Raw genomic sequence first — 21159 nt, 5'->3', positions numbered from 1 at the left:
GCTGCGGCTCAGTCCAAACCTCTTCCAGGTATTGACGTCGCGAAGAGCAGAGGTGCCCGGTACCGGCTGGGTCCAGAGCTCGAGATCTGGTAAGGGCGCTTTGCTGTCTCCGGTTCGGGAGGTTCCCGGTTAACCCCGAGGTGACGCGGTGCTGCGGTGCCAGAGCATCCCTCGGAGCATGCGGCTGTCCGTGCCGAGACGAGCCGTGGAGCTGCAAGCACCAGGCTGGGTTTCTTGGCTTGGAAACATGACTGGTACCCAAAATTTGTTGACCTCTTTCGTCGAGTGTCCCTTCAGAGAACCTGGGGCTTTTGAGCCTGCCCGGGCCCGGGGTGCTGCTCGTGGAAGGGAGATCCCAGCAGTGCTGCAGAGGTTGCCGTGCTGTCAGCGGGGATGACGTTGGCAGCGCTGATTCCTCAAGTTCTGCAGGGATTGCCGGTGTGGATGAGGTGTTCTGACATCCTTCTGGTCTCTCGGCTCTGTTGCTGATTTGGCTGAATTTCTTATTTCTCTGGTTTTGTATGCAGTGGTTATGGCTGCTCAGATCACTACTATGAGTCGGACACGCTCCTGCATTCGTTCCAAGTTCTGGCACAGCTTTTGGAGTCTCCAGCTGCTCAAGATATCATCTGTGATGTGGGAATGTAAGTTTTTTGTGCAGGTGTGATTAAGGGGAAGCCATTTAGGAATGCTGCCTCTGTTGGGCCTCTGGAAAGCGATGGCTCTGCACCAAACCTTTAAACTCATCTTAGGAACTGCACTACTTTCCTGTTGAGTTACCATGACTAGGATGGCAGCATGCAAAAACCTGTGTGAAAGATAATTCTTTCAAAGATTTCTGGTGCTTGTGCCCTTTGAGAGAGAAATAGAATAATTGCAGTTATTTCTGAGAACCATAGTGGTTGGGCCCTGTCACCATGGGTCAGCTTTTGGCTGAGACTTTGTATTACATGGAATGCAGAGGGCTTTCTCAGCTGACCCCTTTAGGAAAATCAGGGCTGAGGTAACTTGCTTTGGCTGGCAGGTATCCTTACAAACAACACACATGGGCGGCAAAATCATGGAAACCTTTTTACATCATGTGCTGACAGTGATAAATTGTAACTGTAGAGTTCAGGTATGGACACCTCCTTGGTTTAGTGCTAATGTTAATGTGTAACACAAGCTTTATTTTGAACTTTGGTAGTATCAGAGGGATTCAAGCCTGATTAAATGTTAGCCTAGCCAGGGGTATTCTTCTAGTCTGCTGCTGTTTCTCAGGCATGTCACTGACCTGGCAGTAGTTGATGATATATCTGAGGCTAATAGAATGGTTTGGAACCAACATTTTTTTCCAAACAACTGTTTGAATAAAAAAAATTAGAAGCTAAAACTTGATATATTGCTTGTCTAAAAAATAGGTTTTATGCAGTGAAGTTGGTTCTGTAGCTTTTTTTATATTTCATTTAAGGAGTTTAGCCACTGGTAACTTGGCTTCTTATTTTCACAGGCCTGTTCTGCACAGAAACATTCGCTACAACTGTCGAGTGATCTTTTTAAATAAGTAAGTCATTCTATCTGTGCTTTGTGAGACAATACATTAGTGTGTCCTTCCAGAGACCTGTTTGGCCTTCAGGAAAGTTTCTATGTAAAGTGATGGAGCTGTCTTCCTATTGACCACATTTTGGAGACAACTAAAGTTTTCCATTATCTCTTTTTTTCTTTCTGAATTTGTAGAAACTGAATTTCCACTGCTTTCTGAAAGACTCTAGGAAAAAAAGAAACCTGAAGTCTGCAAACAGAAACTTCAGAAATTATTATCATTGTTCAATGTACATCATAGCAGAAAAAAAGAGTTGGCATTATTTAGTGTTCTTATTTAGTGTTGTTTGGCTGTACATCAGGTCTTAACTCACCCTTTCTGTTCTGTTTTCTATTTTAAGAAAAATTCTTCTGATCAGACCTAAAATATCATTGGCAAATGCAGGAAACTACAGGGAACTGAGGTGGTTTACACCATGGAGCAAAGCAAGGTAGGCTGGCTGCCATGAAAATTGTGTTGGAAACACAGCTTGCCATTTGCAGCCACAGCAGAAGGATTGACTTTTCTGCAGCAATCCATCAAAGCTGCTGCAGGCTGAGCAGCAAGACAGAGTCAGCTGAGCTGCATAATGGAAGCTCAGTTAGAAAGCTTAATAAGTACAATCAAACTCTGAATTGCTGAGCTGAAGGCAGAGTGTGGCTGAATGATGCTGCAGCCAGCATAGTAGTGTTGTTTTCCTTGTGCCTACTTTCTTACTACATGTAGTTTGGGATAGGAAGAGACAGTGTTTATCTGCTCAGTTGCTGCGTCCTGTTTAATATTAAACTGGAAAACAATGTGAAATGGATGAGCTCTGGAGTTTTAACAGCTGCACGGGATGAAAGCTACATACCTTATGATGCTGCAAAACACACTTGATGCTTATCTCTGATGCCATGAACTCATTCTACTCAGAGACTGGCTCTAACTGATGAGCTCAAGTAGAGTACTGAGAGAGCATCTGTCCTCTTAACCCCACTCAGTTCCAGATGAGTTCCGAGTGACTCATGTAGTACCACTGCAAAAAGAGAAACTTTTATTTGGTGTTTGACTTGCATAGAGCATTCTTCGTTAGATCTGGTTTATAACTAGGATGGAGAATTGTTTACCATGCATTTCTGAAGCAAAGTGAGATCTTGCTAGCTTATAATCTTAACACTTTGGATTAATTTCCTATAAAGTATGAAGGTACTTTTATTTTTTAAACATACACAACCTGGTACAACCAAAGTGCAATTTCTTTAATCAGTGTTAGAAGGTGACAAAACGTGGAGATGAGAATCAGTTTTTATGCTGTGATTTACCTAATGATCTATTCACAACCTGTAAACCTGCTTTAGGCACGTGGAGGAATATTTTCTACCCAGGATAATTCAGGAAGTGACTGGACAGGTAAGATTTTAAACGACTTTATTTTCTTTTCTAACTTGGGCATTTCCTAGGTTCAGCAATTTAAATGGATGGAATTTATGGCATGAAACTGCAGTATGCCAAACTGTGCTATGGGTCATGTTGCAGATTTGTGTGATAGGTTCAGGTTTCTGTGGTAGTTCTCAGTTACCTTAAATAAGAACATAATGTAACCTTGTTTATGTTAGTATTTGGCAGCAAAGCAGGTAAATTTAAAATTTGCCTCACTTATTTCTAAATACAGGACCTCGATTGTTCTATTTTGCACAATTCTGGTGCTGAGTTTATCTGTGCTTGAGACTAGAAATGAGTGTTTTGTAAAAAAAAAAAAAAATTGGAACAAATTAGCATGATCCCTAGCAAAAGACAGTCTCTGTTTTGTGGATTGTTTAGTTCAAAAGCAGTTGTCCTGTCCTGAAGCAAAGCCCTGGATCTGACCACTATTGAAATTTCACACAGAATTTCAGTAGTCTAGCGGTCTGCAGTTTAGAGTTTTTTTTCTTTTTTCACTTAAACTTTGTATAAAAAGAAGGAAGGTGTAATGTGATTGATAGTGTAATTTCACAGAAGTGAGTTTTCAATTTTGTATTTTTTTTGGATTTGTGGTTAAGTTTTTGAGTGGAATAGATTCTTCTGTGGTGTTTGTGTAAGGATGTTCTTGTTTTTTCTCAGGAAACTGTTCCTTTTGGGGATGCAGTGCTAGCAACCAAAGATACCTGCCTAGGGGCAGAAATATGTGAAGAACTTTGGGCACCAAACAGGTAAAGGAAAAGAAGAAATGAAAAGTCAGGTAAAAGATAGATCCTGGACCTGCCTGAAATCAATGTTTGAAATAATCTGCTTATTATTCTTCCAGGTAGTATATCTTTCAGAAAGTGCCTGTAAGCTAAAATATAATTAGGAGCAATAAATAAATCATGGGAAAGATTTCCCTAGGCTAGATGCAGGGTGGCAAAAGAAGTTTTAGGTACTTAAACTGAATTCATTTGATGCAGAAAGTAGGAGAGAAATAGAGAAAAGAAGTGGAATGGAAAAGGTGACCTGGGGAAACAAATGACAGGCAGCTGTAGTGCTCCCACTCCAGATACTGTTCAATTGTAGTTCAGCCTGAGGTTGAAATGTCCTCTCTGGATCCAGCTCTGGAATTTGATCTGTGGTCCAAGTGACAGTTCTTGTGTATCAATTTGTAGTATCAATTTTGTCTAGCAATTATAATCCCACATTATTCCCACTTACTGTGCCTTGTCTCAATAATTTGAGAGTACTACTAGGTCATTTTACTTAATCTACTCTTTTTATCTCTGGCTTTGACCAACTCCTCCAAAGCTTTCCACTTAAATTGAGCTCTCTTAGATTTGGTTAGTTAGAGCATAGACTTATAGGCAATATCACTTTGAGTTGAATTACTTGTTTGGTTTTTTTCTATTTAGCTGTTGGCTTGATCCTTCTGCTTTATTTTTTAACCAGCATCAACTAATGCATAAAGGCAAGGCAGAAGGAAACAGCAAAAGGCCCCTAAGGGAGAGCAAAGCTTAGTGCCCTTAAGCAATAGTTCCTGTTGTTATTTTAGGTCCTGTTACAATTCAAAGTTCTTCCCAACCACAATGAAGATCCCATCCACAAAGGTCTAATGTGGGGTGGAGATGTGGTTGCATGAAAGCTGTTGCAGTTAACATAAAATAAACAAAACATTTTCAGTTACATTAAATGAAAACATAATTTAACCTTGTTAATGTTTGGCAGGACACCAAGTAAATTTTAAATTTTTCTCAGTTATATCCATCTATATCTCAAAACCTTGATTTCTTTCTTTTGACAAAGAAAAAAGCACTAAAAATCTTCTTGTGGTTCTGCTTGCTTGTGCCATTGGATTTACTGAGAGAAGGAAAATGGGACAACTACCTTGCCAGAATATCTTTGTTGCCCTTGCAGAACAAGATGATACTTGTCTCTCTTTGAGATCCAGGCTTCTATGAAGTAGGAGGCATTTCATTTAGAACAGAATGAGCAAAAGCCCTTCTGCCCTCTGCAGCCACTGCTGGTCTTTGACAGAAGAGTCAGGTGATGGAAGAAAACAGAAGTTTTTGAGGGTCCTATCCTTTTTTGAACTAAGACATGCAGAAAACTGACCATGATATAGATGTTTTTATATGTGAGTGGGTTTAAATGATACCTGCAGTACTCACAGCATAGTATTGCCAGCTGAATTTTTTTCTCCCTGTTGCTTTTATAGCCCTCATATTGAAATGGGACTTGATGGTGTGGAAATTTTCACTAACTCTTCAGGGAGTCACCACGTGCTGCGGAAGGCTCACACTCGGGTGGATTTGGTGAATTCTGCCACAGCAAAGGTATATGCTTAAAAAAAATACAATTAACTTTTTACTTATGCACCTATTCTTTTTTTTTTTTCAGAACAGTTTCTTTTGTGACAGGACATTGCATGTGTGTGGGGGCCTTGACAGTCCTTAGTTTCTTGTTTTCTTAGCTGTAATTGCCTTCCCTGATTGAATAAGCTCTAAGGGAAGAGCTCTCTGGCTCAGGGACTGTACATTTTTGGGGTGCCCTGCTCTGTATCGTGCTCTAGTGTCAAGCACTGTAACTTGGTTCCAGCTCTGTGACTCCAAATGCCAGAGGCTGGTCGACTGCAGGTCAGACCTGGCCTGTGGATCAGCAGTCTGGAAGAGAGGCCATTTGGTATTTGCATGGGAATACAAACCTCTCTGTGTATGTGGGTGTGCAGGGGGAACTCCCAGAAAAAACTTTGCATGGGAGCATGTGGTTCTGCACTGACATGACAACTGTATCCTCTGTCTTTTCATGCACATCTATAAAGAAGAGTCAGAATACCTTAAAACAGTTTAATAACTCCCAGCACTAGAGACTTGTGCCCCAAAAATATATTTGATGCCACAGATCTTAATTCCATTAAACACTGAAGAAGAAAAAACTGCACTCATATCACAGATAGAAAATAGTTAATCAGAGTAACTGACTTTCAGTAACTGGAAGTATGAAGTGTTGAATCTACTGCATGCAGAGAAGACCCAGCTTGAGAGGGTGGTGTTGAATGCTCATTCCGCATGAAGAGCAGAGAATCCATGGCTGTGGTTGCTCCTTGTAGTTACATGTACCTAAACTCTCTCCCTCCACATGCTTTATGTATTGAATTGGCAGCTCATTGCCAGCTTGTAATTCAGTCAACAGAGGGGAATATTTTCCTGGCACATGTAAGACTATCCCAAAGTCTCTTTTGTTTCCTTCAAAAGACCGTTTCTTTCCTGGTTTTCATTCACATAGCTACATTGTGTTGGAGAAATATTGATAACTATATCAAGAAGGGGAAATAGAAATAAGTATTTAAACTTGGACTTCTTTAAAAAAAAAATTGTATGACTCTTTGGTCACTGTAATTTAACATGCTTTGGTTCTAGTCATACTTGCTCTGTATTCAGATACCCAAACACAGCTTCTGTCATCACCTTTCTGCTTCTCTCAATCTCAATGGGAATTTAGAATTTCAATTCAGAAGTGCTGCCCTCTCCATTTGGGTTAAGGGAATGACAGAAGACTCCTGGCTTCCAATAGTATGAAAGGGGTGGAACTCACTGCATTTATTGATGTAATCTCTTGTTTCTGTCCTGTATATCTCGTGCAAGGTAATTTTTCAAATGACAAAAGGGAGTCTAAGTTGTAAAGCATTCACCATGTAAAGATGGATGAGGATTATAAGAAGGACAAGAACACAGAAATAACATTTTGTCTTTTACCATCCTATCAGGTGCTATATTCTGAAAAGGATTATTTTTTGTCTCCATCTTTGTTTTGCTCCCAGAACGGTGGCATCTATATTTTAGCTAACCAGAAAGGCTGTGATGGTGACCGTCTGTACTACGACGGCTGTGCCATGGTTTCCATGAATGGAGAAACGGTTGCACAAGGGTCCCAGTTCTCACTGGAGGATGTGGTAATGTACTCAGCCTGGAGCCGGCCCTCACAGCGGACACTTGTACGGCTCCCTTCATGCTCAGCACTTTGCAGACATTCCAGATCCTAGGTCTATGTCTTTAGAGTGGAACAGATGTCTTTTCGCTGTTATTGAAGTAGATCCAAGGTTTTTCCTGGTCAGATTGCCCAGACCTGGTCTGCAGGAGCTCTCCTGCTGTCACTGGGGAAAAACTTCATGAAAATGTGTCTGCAATCACCGTGTTTAAGAGACCCTGTTAATGTAGATTCCCTTCTCAAAGAAGAATAAAGGGCAAAGATTGCAGTGTTCTAATTATGCCCTGATTCTGTAGACAAGAGCTTTGCTAGGCTGAGCTTTACTTCAGAAAGTCCTTTCTCAATAGATTTGTCACCAAAGCTGCAGGTTTTCTCACAAAATGTGCCAAGTTCATCCCTTTCACCAGTGTGCTTCTTTTATTTTCCTCTTGTCCTTTGCCACATCTGATGGTGAACCTGTTCCTCAGCCACCTGCCAAGTGCTATGAATTTCTTGTGGTTTATGAGCATCCTGATGTACTCAGTGAGGGATTCAGTTGTGCTCATTTTGTTCTGAGTAATTCTACTGAGTCACAAGTGACTTGTGCAGTGAGCATAAAAATCTGTATTGAGGAAAGTTGCATGCTGCCTTCTTCCTCCAAACTGTAGCCCGGGACTGTCGGGGGTTGTTTGCCTGTTGGTGGAATCAGTGTAATGCTGAAAGCCTTTCCACAGGAGGTGCTGGTTGCCACTCTGGACTTGGAGGATGTTCGAAGTTACAGAGCAGAGATTTCATCACGTAACTTAGCGGTAAGAGTTCTTTACAGGGGTGATGTGTGTAAACTCTGCCAATATTGAATAGCTTTTCAATTTGAAAAGTATTTGCATGGCTTGATTTTCACGGTATTCTATAGATCTGATGTTTTATAGATATGTACCACATTAAAATGGATGTCTTCCCAATTCTTCCGTTCTGTTGCGTAGGCAAGTAAAGTCAATCCGTATCCCCGGGTGAAAGTGAATTTTGCTCTGTCCTGTTCTGATGATGTAGCCATACCTGCTTGTGTGCCAATCCAGTGGAGACATCATAGCCCTGAGGAGGAGATCAGGTGGGCACATACTGCATCTGTTGCTTGAAGTTTAATTTAAAAAAAAAAAAAAAAACACAAACCAATGAAACAAAGCCCAAAAAACCCATGAACAAATCAAAAGAAGAGATTAATATAAGATCTTATTTATACTTAACTAAAGAAAGTATCTCATTGGAAGACCACAGTAAATATTTTGACTTGCTTAGGTCTTCTTCCATAACCCTCCTGGAATAAGCATGTTCTGTAATTTCAGCCTTGGTCCTGCATGTTGGCTTTGGGACTATTTAAGGCGCAGCAAACAGGTAAGAAGAACTGGTTTTGTTCTTTGCCTTGGCACACACATCTGCTGTGCCACAGGGATGTTCACGTTGCTGTCCTGTGCTGCTGTTAATGCAAAGTGATGCTAGGCCAAGGTGCAAGGTTTGAGTTGTCCACTGGTAGCTCGTTCACACTTAAAACCTGTATATGAAGTGTGACTTCTGTTCTTCAGACCTTTTCCTTAGGAGTTGTGGTTTCTTTGAAAGCGACAGTCAAGCTTCCCTAATAAAGGGGATTTCTTTTGCTTTGAAACAATGTTTTTTTGAGTCAGGAAATAATTTTAATGGCATAATGGAGATGTTTAAATAAGCAGAGTGACATGAACTAGTAATTCAGTTTAATAATAAAATAGATTTGAAAAATTTAATCCTTTTTGTTAGCTCTTCTGTCTTACTGGAGGGTAAAGACATACTTGAAGTTTTTTTAGCCCAAGAGTTTACACTGACTACTTGTTTGATGATCCCATAGGTGAGAGTTTAAGAGGGTTTCCTAGGTCTGCTTGGTTTGTTTTTCCTCAGCACAATATAAGCAGATTTGACCAATGCACATATAATTCTTTTACAAGAGTATATTTCTGAATGGTACAATATATATTTTTCTAATTTTGCTATTTGGAACATCTTCCTTGCTCTATTTTCAAGGCAGGATTTCTCCTACCTCTTAGTGGTGGAATTGACAGCTCTGCTACAGCTTGCATAGTGTACTCCATGTGTCGCCAGGTTTGCCTGGCAGTGAAGAATGGAAGTAAGTACATATGCATGTCTGGCTAGCCATGGTAACGGGTGAGTTAATATTAGCTGGGTGACACAGATGCAGGAGGTTTCTAATGGTAGACTTGTGCCCAGTTGTTCTATGGAATCCTTTGTATCTCTTCAGAGATTCCTGCAAATATGTGTATTCAGATTTCAGGTTCTTTGAATTGGTTTAATAGTTTTGGTTTTAAGCACTAGATGTGGAACTCAGACTACTGTCTATCCAGAGTGTTGTTCAAAATGTTGGCTGATGTGGTTTTGGGATTTCAGTTTATCATGAGAATTTTTTTGGTTAGGCATGGTTCAAGCTCTTAAACTGGCTTTAAGTAGCCCATGCATTTAGCTAAGCCTTTGTACATATCAGGTCATATTTTCTGTGAAGTTTCTTTAAGGCACAGAACAAAAGGATTTCATATTTCCATGCTCAAAATTAGGAGCAAAATCAGTCATTTTTTCATTTGATACAAGAAGATGTTTGAGGAGTTAGCTGATGGAGTCGTTCTCTTTGTTAGAGGCAGCATAAAGCTTAACTGGAATACAAGAAACACGTGAGCTACTTGCACGTCCTGGATAGCAGGAGCACAGTTGTCTCCACTCCCGTTCCTTTTGCTTTGTTCTCAGATCCAGATGTGCTGGCAGATGTGCGCAAGGTTGTGAATGACGAGACCTACGTCCCTGAGGCTCCTCGAGAGTTCTGCAGGCGTGTCTTTACCACCTGCTATATGGCTAGTGAGAACTCCTCCCAGGATACCTGCAACAGGGCGAAGCTTCTGGCTGAGCAAATAGGCAGGTACAAGCTGAGAAGTGCTGGGGAAGAAATCATGTTCTAACAAAGGCTTTTAGATAAAACTCTCAAACTCTAAAAGGGGAAAAAATAGGAGAGGAATTGTGGATGTGTTACACAGCAGTATTACAGGCATTATTTAAGTGTGTAAGTATGAGGCAAACTTAGAAGCATTTGGTGAAAGATGTGGAAATTTGGAAACGGGCTCTGGAAAGTGTTATTCTTTCCTAAGTTTCTTCATACCAGATCTGAGACAGTAGCAGCCTTAAAACATCATTTGATGGGTGGTTTGTTTGTGTTTTTTATTTTTTAGATTTTTTTATGTAGTCAAATTGTGCTCCTTGAATTACTTCTGTTTGAATTCTCCTCAGCTATCACATCAATCTGAACATAGATGTGGCTGTGAAAGCTGTTGTGGGAATCTTCAGCATGGTGACAGGTCGAACTCCCCGTTTTTCTGCCTATGGAGGGAGCAGCAGAGAAAACCTGGCACTCCAGAATGTGCAGGTTTGTTTCACATAGGCTGAATCAGGTCAGACCCTTGGCTTTTTGAAAGAGTACAAAGTGATAAAGCAGCAAGAGGGCCCTTCAGCTGTGTTGCAGTGAAAACCTGAACTTGTTGTGCTGTGTCCCTGAAGATTTGTGGGCTTCCAGTAAATATCAGTCCCACGTAGCTCAGGAGAAGACTGAGATAATTGTTGTTTGTGACATCTATAGGATGCTCAGGGAAGGAACAGTACGTGCCTATATCTCATCAATAGTGTTGGTCTAGATGCTGCTTAGAAAAGCATCCTGACAGAAAGTTGCCAGGTCAGGAAAATGAGCTGCAGACTATTCTAATAGACAAGTCTGAGTCCAGTAGGGCTGTGACAGGTCAAGACTCAAAAGTATTGCTGATGTATGCTGGACTTTCCTCTGGTGAACATTGGCAGCCTTTAAAAGGCTCTGTATGAGTTGTCAGCCTTGCCCATTCCAACGCCTACATGTCCTCAGTTTTAGAAGATAGAAGAGATTTTTTTCAGAAGGCATTTAATCTTCAATAGGCTCATGAAATGGAGCTCAAAGATACATTTCCAGTTGTGCATTTTCATTGTGTACAAACAGATTGGTGCTGTGCCTGGGTAGTGCTGCTGTATGCACCCTATAGAGTCACAGAAGACATCCCTGCCTACTGACTTTCAGCCCCTGGCCCCAGTTGTACCTTTTGTTGTCTTGATAGCTTGTTTTGTCTCCCAATCTAACCAGCAACTCTGTTTTAATTCTGGCTAAGTGTTGGTTGTCATGTGTGATAGTTTGTGTTAGCTGAGGACTTTATATTTCTTCCCCTGCTGTTCCTGGGGAAATCCAGCTGTCGCCTCTGGAAGCAAAGATGGAATCCTTTATCAGCTTTTTGCCAACAGGATAGGCTTTAGTCACAGAGGAATGTGGTGATTTGGTTCACAGTAACTGAATCTGGCTTTCCTACGTGTGTTCAGGATCTTTCCCACAAGACCCTCTTGCAGTAAGACTTAACCCCTCTTGCATTTTGTTCTTTATGGGTTTATTTGGGGAATTGGTTAATAAAAGCAACTGAGGAGAAATTCTTCTGCTTTCTAAATTGGCTTTTTTTCATTTCACTTTGCAGGCTAGAATAAGAATGGTCCTTGCCTACCTGTTTGCTCAGCTGACGCTTTGGGCTCGTGGGATGCCAGGGGGACTTCTGGTGCTAGGATCAGCCAATGTGGATGAAAGGTGGGTGAAAGTTAGAAATCTAAAAGGAGAAATGGGAACAGGTCACTGCATTTCCTTGTCATGCTGCCAAGTCCCAGTGTAGGTTGTTGCTCAGAAGCAGTAATAGGCTAGGAACCCACTGATAGCAGCGAAGTTAATGAAAATAGTTGAATTGTCCTGAATGGAAAATTGAGTATTTTTTGAGAAGTTTAGCCAAAGTATTGACATAGTTTTTCAATAAAATGCTGTTCCTTCCTTAGCTCTTTTCAGCAGAGCTTCCTGTGCAGTTACCAGGTTAACTTTCAAATCTATTCTTTGTTGTATTTTCAATTACTGTATTAGCAATGAAGTTGTGAACTTTGAGTTGAAAAAAAAAAGATTTAAAAGACCTGGCATACTGTTATCAGAGCTGAATGTTTGAAGATGAAAGCAAACCCCATAAAACTGTGGGACTGATAACCTCTAAGGCTGTGAGAGTCATGTGTGCTGATTCTGTGGGTGCTTGGGGGTCTATTTTTCTAATTGGTTGGGACAGTAATTTAATTGTTTTGCATCCAGTATATTATCACAGAATGTTAGGGGATCTCTGAGATCGAGTCCAGCCCCCCTGCCAGAGCAACGTTATCTTAGCATAGGTGGTTTTGGATTGCTTCATAAGTGTTGGAAATACAATCTTCCTCCTGCTGCAGCTTTAGGATAGCCCTGTTGCAGCTGAACACATTTGCCCCTTACATACAAATACAGCAACAGTATGCAGTCTTTCTCCCCGTCTTTATACTAGATATATATTCTCTATATTATAAACTGTTACACATTATAGTAATGTTATGTTGTTATTTACTATTGCTCTATACCATTTCCTCTCTTGCTCAGCCTCCGAGGTTACCTGACAAAGTATGATTGCTCGAGTGCTGATATCAATCCCATTGGTGGCATCAGCAAGAGTGATCTGAAGAACTTCATACAGTATTGCATTGAAAATTTTCAGCTCACGGCCCTCAGAAGGTGAGCAGTGAAGCTGTAATATTTGGTGATTCTATTTGTATGCAGCTTCTAGAGGACTCCACAGCTTGATTGTCTCTACTAACAGAGCTTAGCTGCAGTAATATTGCAACTGATAATAAAGGGAATGCACATCCCTCCATTTTTAAGTGATAGTGTCTTACTACACAGTGTAATTTACTGGGTGCTGAAAATGCTGCCAGGCTTAGGAATTACTATACGCAAGCATTTGTGGTGTTAATTCCACTGAAGGAGCTGTTTGAATGAGATCCTTTATGGTTTTGTTATAAAGCATCGATTTTTAAACCTGGAACAGCTTGCAACTAGCACTTCTTTAGAGTTATCTAGTCCTTTAGCAGCTTCTGCCCTGAAAAAAAAATTGAATAAAGCATTTGATTTTTAGCAAACCAGACTGTTTGTTAACTAGTACTCACGAGGGTGGATAGAATTCATGTTTTTCTTTTTCCCTTTTTTGGTACAGTATCATGTCAGCTGCCCCCACGGCAGAGTTAGAGCCCTTGGTGGATGGACAAGTGGCTCAAACTGACGAGGTAATGGGGCAGGGACTTTAAAAAGCTCTCACAAGCCTTATCCCAAAAGTTGTTTTTTGTCCAGTAATTACTATTTGCTCTTGAATGTATCCATGTTTATTGACAAGCATGCTGTAAAGAGTCTTAAAGCTGCTGTCAAGGCACTAGTATCCCACGCAAGCCTTATCTATGTTGACAACAGTGTCTGAAAGAGCAAATTAACTTTTTTTGGTAATGATTTTATATTTTGGGCACTTAGATGAATGAGGGTTCTGAAATTCAGTTTGCTTTAAATTTTCTTGATGTCAAAAGAGAGTCAGCCAGGGGCTTACTGCTATTAAAATGGCTGGGGGCAAAGCCCTTCCTCTTCTCTCCCTGCCCTTTTTGCTCACCGCTTGGCTACGAGAGGACTAGTAAGGCTAACAACTGCCTCTGAGGGCTCTTCGTCTTTTTGATCATTGGCCATTTCATTTGGGTGTTTCTTTGATTTAACTGGCTTACTGTAATTGCTCCATAAAGCTATTAATTAAATTTGTGTCGTTAAGATTTTTCAGTGACTTTCTGTGTGTGTGATTTCAGGCAGATATGGGGATGACATATGCAGAGCTCTCAGTCTATGGAAAATTAAGGAAAATTGCCAAGGCTGGACCATACAGTATGTTCTGTAAGCTGATTAATATGTGGAAGGAAATCTGTACTCCAAGAGAGGTAATATAAAAAAAAAAAAACTCAAATAATGTATTGTCTTTGCCAAAAGAGTATGTTTGGAGAAAGGTTGAGTAGAGTTCCTTTTAACTGAAAGGGGTAGTTTAATTATTCTGTGTTTAGAGATTGTTCTGCAGCTGTAGCAGAATATAGTTGAAAAACTGGTATGCATCTCTTAAATTACTGGAGCTTGTTGTCAGTGTTGCAAATTGTTAGAGCACTAATTGGGTAATTTGAGAACAATTACCTCAGAATTATACCTTCCAGGGAAAATTATTCTCTGAAACATACCTGGCTAACTACTCCTGAAGCCTTTGGTTATGTATTCTGAGACAGAAAATGGCTCTTGCTTTGAAAGACTGTCTACCATGAAGAGGATTCTGCTTTGCCCTTCCACAGTTCTTTCCTTCTTGTGCATAAAAGAAAAAGTTCAGATTAACAGTAAGCACTAGCTTCTGCAACTCAGCTGACAGACTTCTTACAAGGCACTTCCTCACTGGTAAATGTTAGGTGCAGAGACTGAGAAGGGATCTGAAAATGGGCTTTAAATGCCTCTTGTAGATAGGGTCATCCACAGTGATTCACAGTAGTAGAGGCAGATCATTTATGTTAATGGAAGAAAATGGATGTGTAAAGCTAGAACGTGTTCTCAGCTAAATTTTAAAATACTAAGAATCTTCACCTGATTAAAAGCTATATTCTTTGTACACCAGGTGGCATCCAAGGTTAAGCATTTCTTCAGGATGTATTCCATTAACAGACATAAAATGACCACCCTCACTCCTTCCTACCATGCTGAAAACTACAGTCCTGACGACAACCGATTCGACCTGAGACCTTTTCTCTACAACACTGCATGGTCCTGGCAGTTCAGGTGTATAGATAAACAGGTAAATGCCTTCTACTTCTTGTAAGGTTTCCTATTTTTTAATATTGAAAGCCCCAGCAATGGGACAAGCCCTGCTGCAGTGAACATCCAGCAAAAGACAAGTAGCGTTTAGGAGAATAGTTTAATACAGAAGTAACTGTGATTGTTCCTTTCACAGAACTGTGAGGCTGAATTCTCTGGTTTCAGTGCAGGCTGTTGGTTTTTTTTCATAGTTATGTACAGCTTGTCATATTGTTAGGAATGCAAGAAGAAGAAAAAAGGAGAATATATCTACTGAGGCCAGAAGCTAACAGGTGTGCCTGTACCCATGAAGGCTTGTGCTAATGTGGAGAACAAGCTTATGTGTTTCAGTTTCAGTTCAGAACCTGTTTGAAGGGATCTATTTAATTGTGGGATTAAGACCTGACCTACATCTGCATGGGAAAAGCCAGTGAGAGGCAGCACTTCATGGTGAATGCATCTCCCACCAGGTTCTACAGCAGTTCCTTCTTTGATCCTCAAGTCAGTTGACTCACAAATATGTTTGCTCAAATACAGCCACAGGAATAGTACAGTGAATGGTATAGGGCTGACCCCTGTGTGGTGTGGAGGGGCACAAGCAGCTATCAGGACCATGCCTGGCTTTCTCTACATTTTAGTCACACCTCTGCTATTATTTTAAGGAGCTTTTAATGGCAAAAGGTGCTAGGCTGAAGAATTTTAGCACCTTTAGGATTTTTTCTGCCAGAGATTTTACACCTCAATTGCTTTTAAGAATATGTTTATGTATGTAATAAAATATTAATTCCCTCATCTGTGAAATGCCAGACATGGTGTAATAGTGTTTTATTACCTTGAAAACCAGGATAAAAGCTACCACATGCAGCACTTTTTTTTGTAGCTTTGTATGGTGGTTTTTTTTCCATCGTTTTGGATTTTTTTTTTCCCACTCAAGTCCAGGACAAAAGTTCTTTTGGCCTCAGTGGGAGTTGGGTAAAATATTTTTGTAGGGTCTGGACCAAAATGTAATTATTTTATGCTTACAGTAAATGTGGCTAAGACCTTTTAATGATCCAGGATATTGTTACGCTCTTTAACTAGATTTGTATGTAAGAGCAGTTGTGCTAAGGAAAGGTACCAGGCATTGCAACTCAGTTCTGAAAATTAGGAGTCAGGTTTGGAGAAGAATCTGTACTGTAGGCAGCAGTAACCTGAACTGATCAAGTTCAGCAGTAACCTGAACTGGTAACTCATTGTTATGGGTAGCTTTTTGCAAGACTGGAAAATAATTATTTGCAGTAATGAGTCAAATCTGTCCTAATCAAGAAAGGGATACTGTAGGAGTTTCTGCTCACTGTGCATATTGTAATTCTGAAGACACTCATTCTCTAGGACAATGTCTTCACTGCAAATTATGCTCCTGGGACTTAATCTTTGCTTAAGGTTTGTCTGGTGTAGTAACAGGCCTATGAAAATATGGCATAAACTCTAAATGACCTGAAAAACACCTTTAGTTAGGTAATGCCAGGTTCCCCCCCCCCCCAAAGAGTCATGTTACAGCTCCAGCTCATTTGTGAAGGGAATCGGTTTGGAGTGCTAATGAGAGAGAAATCTGTTGGATTTGTGGAAAGTACTTTTCTGCTTTGGATGTTTGTAGTGTAGTCAAGCCAATTTAGTTGCCCACTCTTTTAAGTGCAAAATTCCCTCTGTATTTGCAGCAGAAGGACCTGGGGTAAGAGGAATTTGAGATCATAGCATTTGCTAGGAATTGCCAGATTTTCCCTTGGAGTCTTGATAGCATTCAGTTTTACCTGGGTAATGAAATTTCTAGTGGTTTAGAGCAACCCTAGGAACTCCAGGAGCACTGTCTGTAGCTTCTGCCTTTGAACTACATCTGAAGTAAAGAGTGTGCAGTGAGAGCACACTTTAACAATTTCTAGGTGCCAAAATGTTAGTTGGGATATTAATAGCTGGCATAATTTGAAGGAACTGTGACACAGCTCAGAAGAAAGCTGGCACACCTACCCCCAAGGATTAGGTATCTGCAGTCTGTCTTCTGCTTTTTCCAGTGCTTACTGGACTGACCACAAGATTAGCTGCATTTGGCCAAACCAAAAGATTTTTCAACCCAAGTATCTTTGCATCTGACCAGTAGCAGATGTTGAAGGAAGAACTTAAGAACAGGGAATTTTTAATACAGCCCTCCCTTTATATCCCCATAGATCTGGGGGATGTAATACTGAATTTTTTGGAGGTAATGTGTCTTTAGTTTCTGCTCTTATCCTCCACAAACTTGTAGAATCCTTTCTGAAACTATTTGTATTGTCAGTCTTAACACCAGCTTAGCTTAATATCATTCCTTTGCTCAAGTTTTAAGAACAGTGAAGGTCAATTTAATAAAATTGTGTATCTATGCATGAAAAACATTTCCTCTGTTGAGTTATTCTAAGCTGCCTGTTAGGGGCAGGGTTCCAGGTTACAGCCTGATCTGATCTGACAGCTGTCACTGACAGGGTCAGTCTTGCCTCCTTTCTTGTCTCTCCTGGCTTTTACAATGGCTTTGGTGCTTGTTGGCTCCTTGGTCAGCCAAATGAAGTCATAAAACTGACAGGAAAAACCCCTCTGAACTGCTGGGAGCATGCAGCCAGGTGGAGGTTAAGGGGGTGGGTGGGAGGAAGGTTTGACCTCCTCTTTTGACTGCAACTAACACCCTGTTCAGCTTTGTTGTCCTGTATCTTGGTGTCAGTTCCTGGTAACTCTGAGCTTTGCCCTGTTTTGTGATGGAAGTCTGAAAAGATGGGAGATATTAAATGCAAATTTATTCCTACTATTGAATCAGTTTCATTTTAACTTGCAGGTATCCAAGCTAGAAAAAAGGGAAGAGATAGTTGAAGACACAGACTGATTTGCTGTCCTGTTTAACTGTGATAATTCATTTTCTAAGCAGAACGTTCAAAACTGTAGCACACTGTGATGGTCAGCAGGGATGAACCAAACAGTTGTTGTTGAGATGACCACTGTAAATAGAGATTGCACTCAAGTGGTTTTTTTTGGTTTTTTTTTTTTTTTGACTCCCTGTTCTGTTCCAAATATACATAACCAGTTGGCTTAAGCAAGCATTGATTAAAGATTTTTCTTCTACTTAATTGCCTTTAATTGAAAATATTTGGATAAACTCATCAGTCATAAATAAATGCAGGGTAGTCTTTTGTGAAAGTGAATACACATACAAATATTAAGTTTGGTTCTCATAATTTGGATAGGGTTTTTGAGGAACATTCAGCTACAAGTATACAATTTTAACAGTTCTGGCCTGTGCTGTTGAGGGGAAAAACTCATTTCACTTTGCAATAAACTTATAATTTTATAATGGTAATTGACTTTGTTCTTATTTTGCATGTTTTTTATTTATCTAGCATTGGCTGTGTAAACTGGTCCAGTGTTTTGAACAGCTACTTAAGGTCTCATTCAGAAGGTATTGGAAGCATGTCTAAATTGAAGCAGAAGAGCAGGCTGCTTGTTAGCAGGACCCAAATTAGAGTTCAACTTCTTGTTTTGCACGCACTTGCTAACTTGTGGCAATTCATCTTAAAATCTCTGACTTAATTTTCCCAGAGAGGAGAGATGCCTACTTCATCAGGATGTTCAGGGTTGTTTAGTTGTTACTGTTCTCCAAGATCTTCAGCTGTATTTTAAGGATGTTGAATAACGTTGGCATGGTGTCTTTTTCCCTCCTGGCATTTCTGATGCACAAAGGTGACTTAGAATCATAGAATCATTTTGGTTGGAAGGGACCTCCAAGATCATCCAGTCCAACCACCGAGCCACCAGGGCTCCAAAGTCCTCTGCCAAAACAGATCAGAATCTGTCAGGGTTGGAAGGGACCACAAGGATCCCCCAGTTCCAACCCCTCTGCCATGAGCAGGGACACCTCCCACTAGATCAGGCTGCCCAGAGCCTCATCCAGCCTGGCCTTAAAGACCCGCAGGGATGGGGCCTCAACCACCACTTGGCGTAGCTGGAATAAGAAATGCCTCCTGGTGCATGGTGGAGAGGACATGAGTTTGGTACCCATGCCACTGTTACTCCTCTATGCTCTGGTGCTGCTTGTCCAGGAGCTGTGATCTGTTATCACTGACCATGCCATCAGTGAGTGGTTGGACTTGCCCACATAATCCCTTTACTGTTGGAATCCAGCTCCCTGGGTGTAAAACATCTGGGAATAAAGTGAATATTGCAGCCTGAAGTAGGAGGCCAGCTTCCTTTGAGCTCAGTTAGTGCGTTACCCACCTTTCACCTTCTGTTTGCAAAGAGCTGTTTTAACTTCACAGCTTCACTGATATTTTAAATGTGTCCAGTGCTGCAGAACACTAAAAATGGTACAAGGACAGGCTCGGTTCTTCACTTGAGTGCCTTTTCTCCTTGCTCATTTAGTGATTGGCCATTTCTTTTGATTTTTTTTTCTTTTTTAATTTGATTTGAAAGGTGTGCTTTTAACAGGGGAAAGGAGAAGTGCACTGTGCTGAAGTTCTGGGCAAACAATGCTGTAACTGTGGCAGCAGCAGAGCTTAGACCAGGTCAGACTTTGGTTAAAATAGTCATACACTGGGCTAATGGAAGACATCTGCTGTGGGGCATGTTCTCCACATTTGTTTCCCACAATCCAGAAAGACAGCGTTGATTCATTTAGAGTTAAAGATGCTGTGTTGGTTTTGGTAGCTTTATTATGTGGTATTCATTTAAATACATAGCTAACTTACCTTAGAGGATGTTGCTGGTTCTAAGAATGTTTGTTTGACAAAAAAACTCCAGCTGAGATTCACCTTCCTTCACCATCACTGGGGCACTTCCACTTCCTGCTCCAGCCAGAGGGAGTGGATGAGTTTTGAACAGAAGTTCAGGAATCTGTTGTTTAGTTGAAGGCTTCTTGTTTCTTTTTTTCTTCCTGAAGTTATTGATTCTCTTACCTGACAATCACAGAAGAGGAAAGAAGGCAACATTTACTTCTGTTCAAATAAATAATAGCAAAACAATTACAGTGCTTACACATGCTCCTTGCTACTGTGGCTACTCTGAAGATTTCAGAGACTTTGTGAAAGGACACTATTTCTTAGCAATGGCACTTACAGCCTGTGTGCAAATCGCATTTTATTCTTTACCTGCTAGTGCTGAACACAGGTTGTACCAGCCCCTCCCTACCTTCCTTTTACTCTCCTGCAATTTTCACTATACCTGTTGCATCTGCTGCCTCTGCTTCAACTATTCCCAAACACTTTATCAGTGCTTTGCTTTCTACTACTGTGTAGATGCTGATGTTCACTTTTTACTAGTGATGGTGATCATAGTAAAGGTAATATCACAGTTTTCCTTTTCATCCTAAGCTCCCTCAAAAGTCTGGGCCTTACCTTGACTTATTTCAGTACAAAACTGGTTGTGTTTTTGTTGTTGTGGTCCTTTGTTTTTTTTACCCCTGAAGTGAAAAAAATACCCCATTGATAATTAAAGAGTATAGGATGGACCTACGTGGATAGCTCAAGTTGGGATTCCAAAATGAGGGATTGACACACTTCCATGTGTATTGATATCCTGCCATAGCTCCCAATATATGACAGAAAAGTGTGTGTAGTTGTCAAATTATCCTGACATCTACCCTTTTGAAATTACAGCTTTATGAAATGGAACAGTGAAAGTGAGTCTACTCTCTGTCCTTTTTTATGACGAGGAAGAGTCCTCCTTTGCTACTCACCCTGCTTTTCCATGAGGAAGAGAGGAGCAAAAGGGAAGCATATTTTACCAGTCAAAGCAGCATAAGCGAAGTGCCTAGGTGACTAAATACAATACTTTCTGTGTTTAGGGCTGTAACTGATCATCTAATAATGTGAACAAAAGCAGGAAGAAGTAATTTCTGGCCTAGCTCTTATTTTCCTAATAATTTCTAAACCCAAGCCCCACATGGCCACAGTACTGTTCCACAGCTCCCTGAGGCAGTGACCACCTTAGAGGCACTTGGCCAAGGATTCTGAGTTCACAGCTGCAGTGAGGTAAAAAAAGTGAGGGGTATTTATTTTGAAATTGTAAATGATGTCTGGGATCTGCCCTTTTAAGTTCAGCTGAAGAACCAATGCTTCTTATCAGGGACTTACTGTCACATCTTTCATCCATGGCTGACGGTTTAGAAGCACTAGTTCCTGAGGCAGTGGATGCTGCTGGGGCAGGAGCTGGTGCTGCCTTCACTTGTAGAGGGGGAATCATGGAATTGTTTAGGCTGGAAAAGAATTTGAAGATCCTTGATTACAACCACAGCCAGGTCACCACTAAACCATGTCCCTCAGAACCACATCTACACAAACCCCTCCAGGGCTGGGGACTCCCTGGGCAGCAGGGAAGAATTTTTTTCCTCGTCTGATCTAAACCTTCCCTAGCACAGCCTGAGGCTGTTTCCTCTTGT

General features: G+C 40.8%; 1 protein-coding gene across 1 annotated transcript; it reads left to right on the top strand.

The window, feature by feature from the left end:
- Positions 1 to 9: 9 nt before the first annotated feature.
- NADSYN1 (NAD synthetase 1) lies at positions 10 to 17616 on the top strand (the record flags this gene model as incomplete). The annotated part of the gene is made up of 20 exons (XM_008944965.1): positions 10 to 89; positions 528 to 644; positions 1490 to 1543; positions 1923 to 2012; positions 2902 to 2953; positions 3644 to 3732; positions 5205 to 5322; positions 6807 to 6938; positions 7687 to 7761; positions 7936 to 8060; positions 8296 to 8344; positions 9002 to 9104; positions 9734 to 9902; positions 10268 to 10403; positions 11521 to 11627; positions 12480 to 12611; positions 13090 to 13159; positions 13718 to 13846; positions 14557 to 14733; positions 17569 to 17616. Coding segments are annotated over 20 exons (2052 nt in total), but the record flags the coding sequence as incomplete, so codon positions are not given.
- Positions 17617 to 21159: the final 3543 nt, after the last annotated feature.

The sequence above is a fragment of the Merops nubicus genome, unplaced genomic scaffold (genome assembly GCF_000691845.1).
Source record: "Merops nubicus isolate BGI_N331 unplaced genomic scaffold, ASM69184v1 scaffold40787, whole genome shotgun sequence".
In the NCBI taxonomy this organism is placed as follows: domain Eukaryota; kingdom Metazoa; phylum Chordata; class Aves; order Coraciiformes; family Meropidae; genus Merops; species Merops nubicus.
This window is presented reverse-complemented; position numbering and strand designations above follow the sequence as displayed.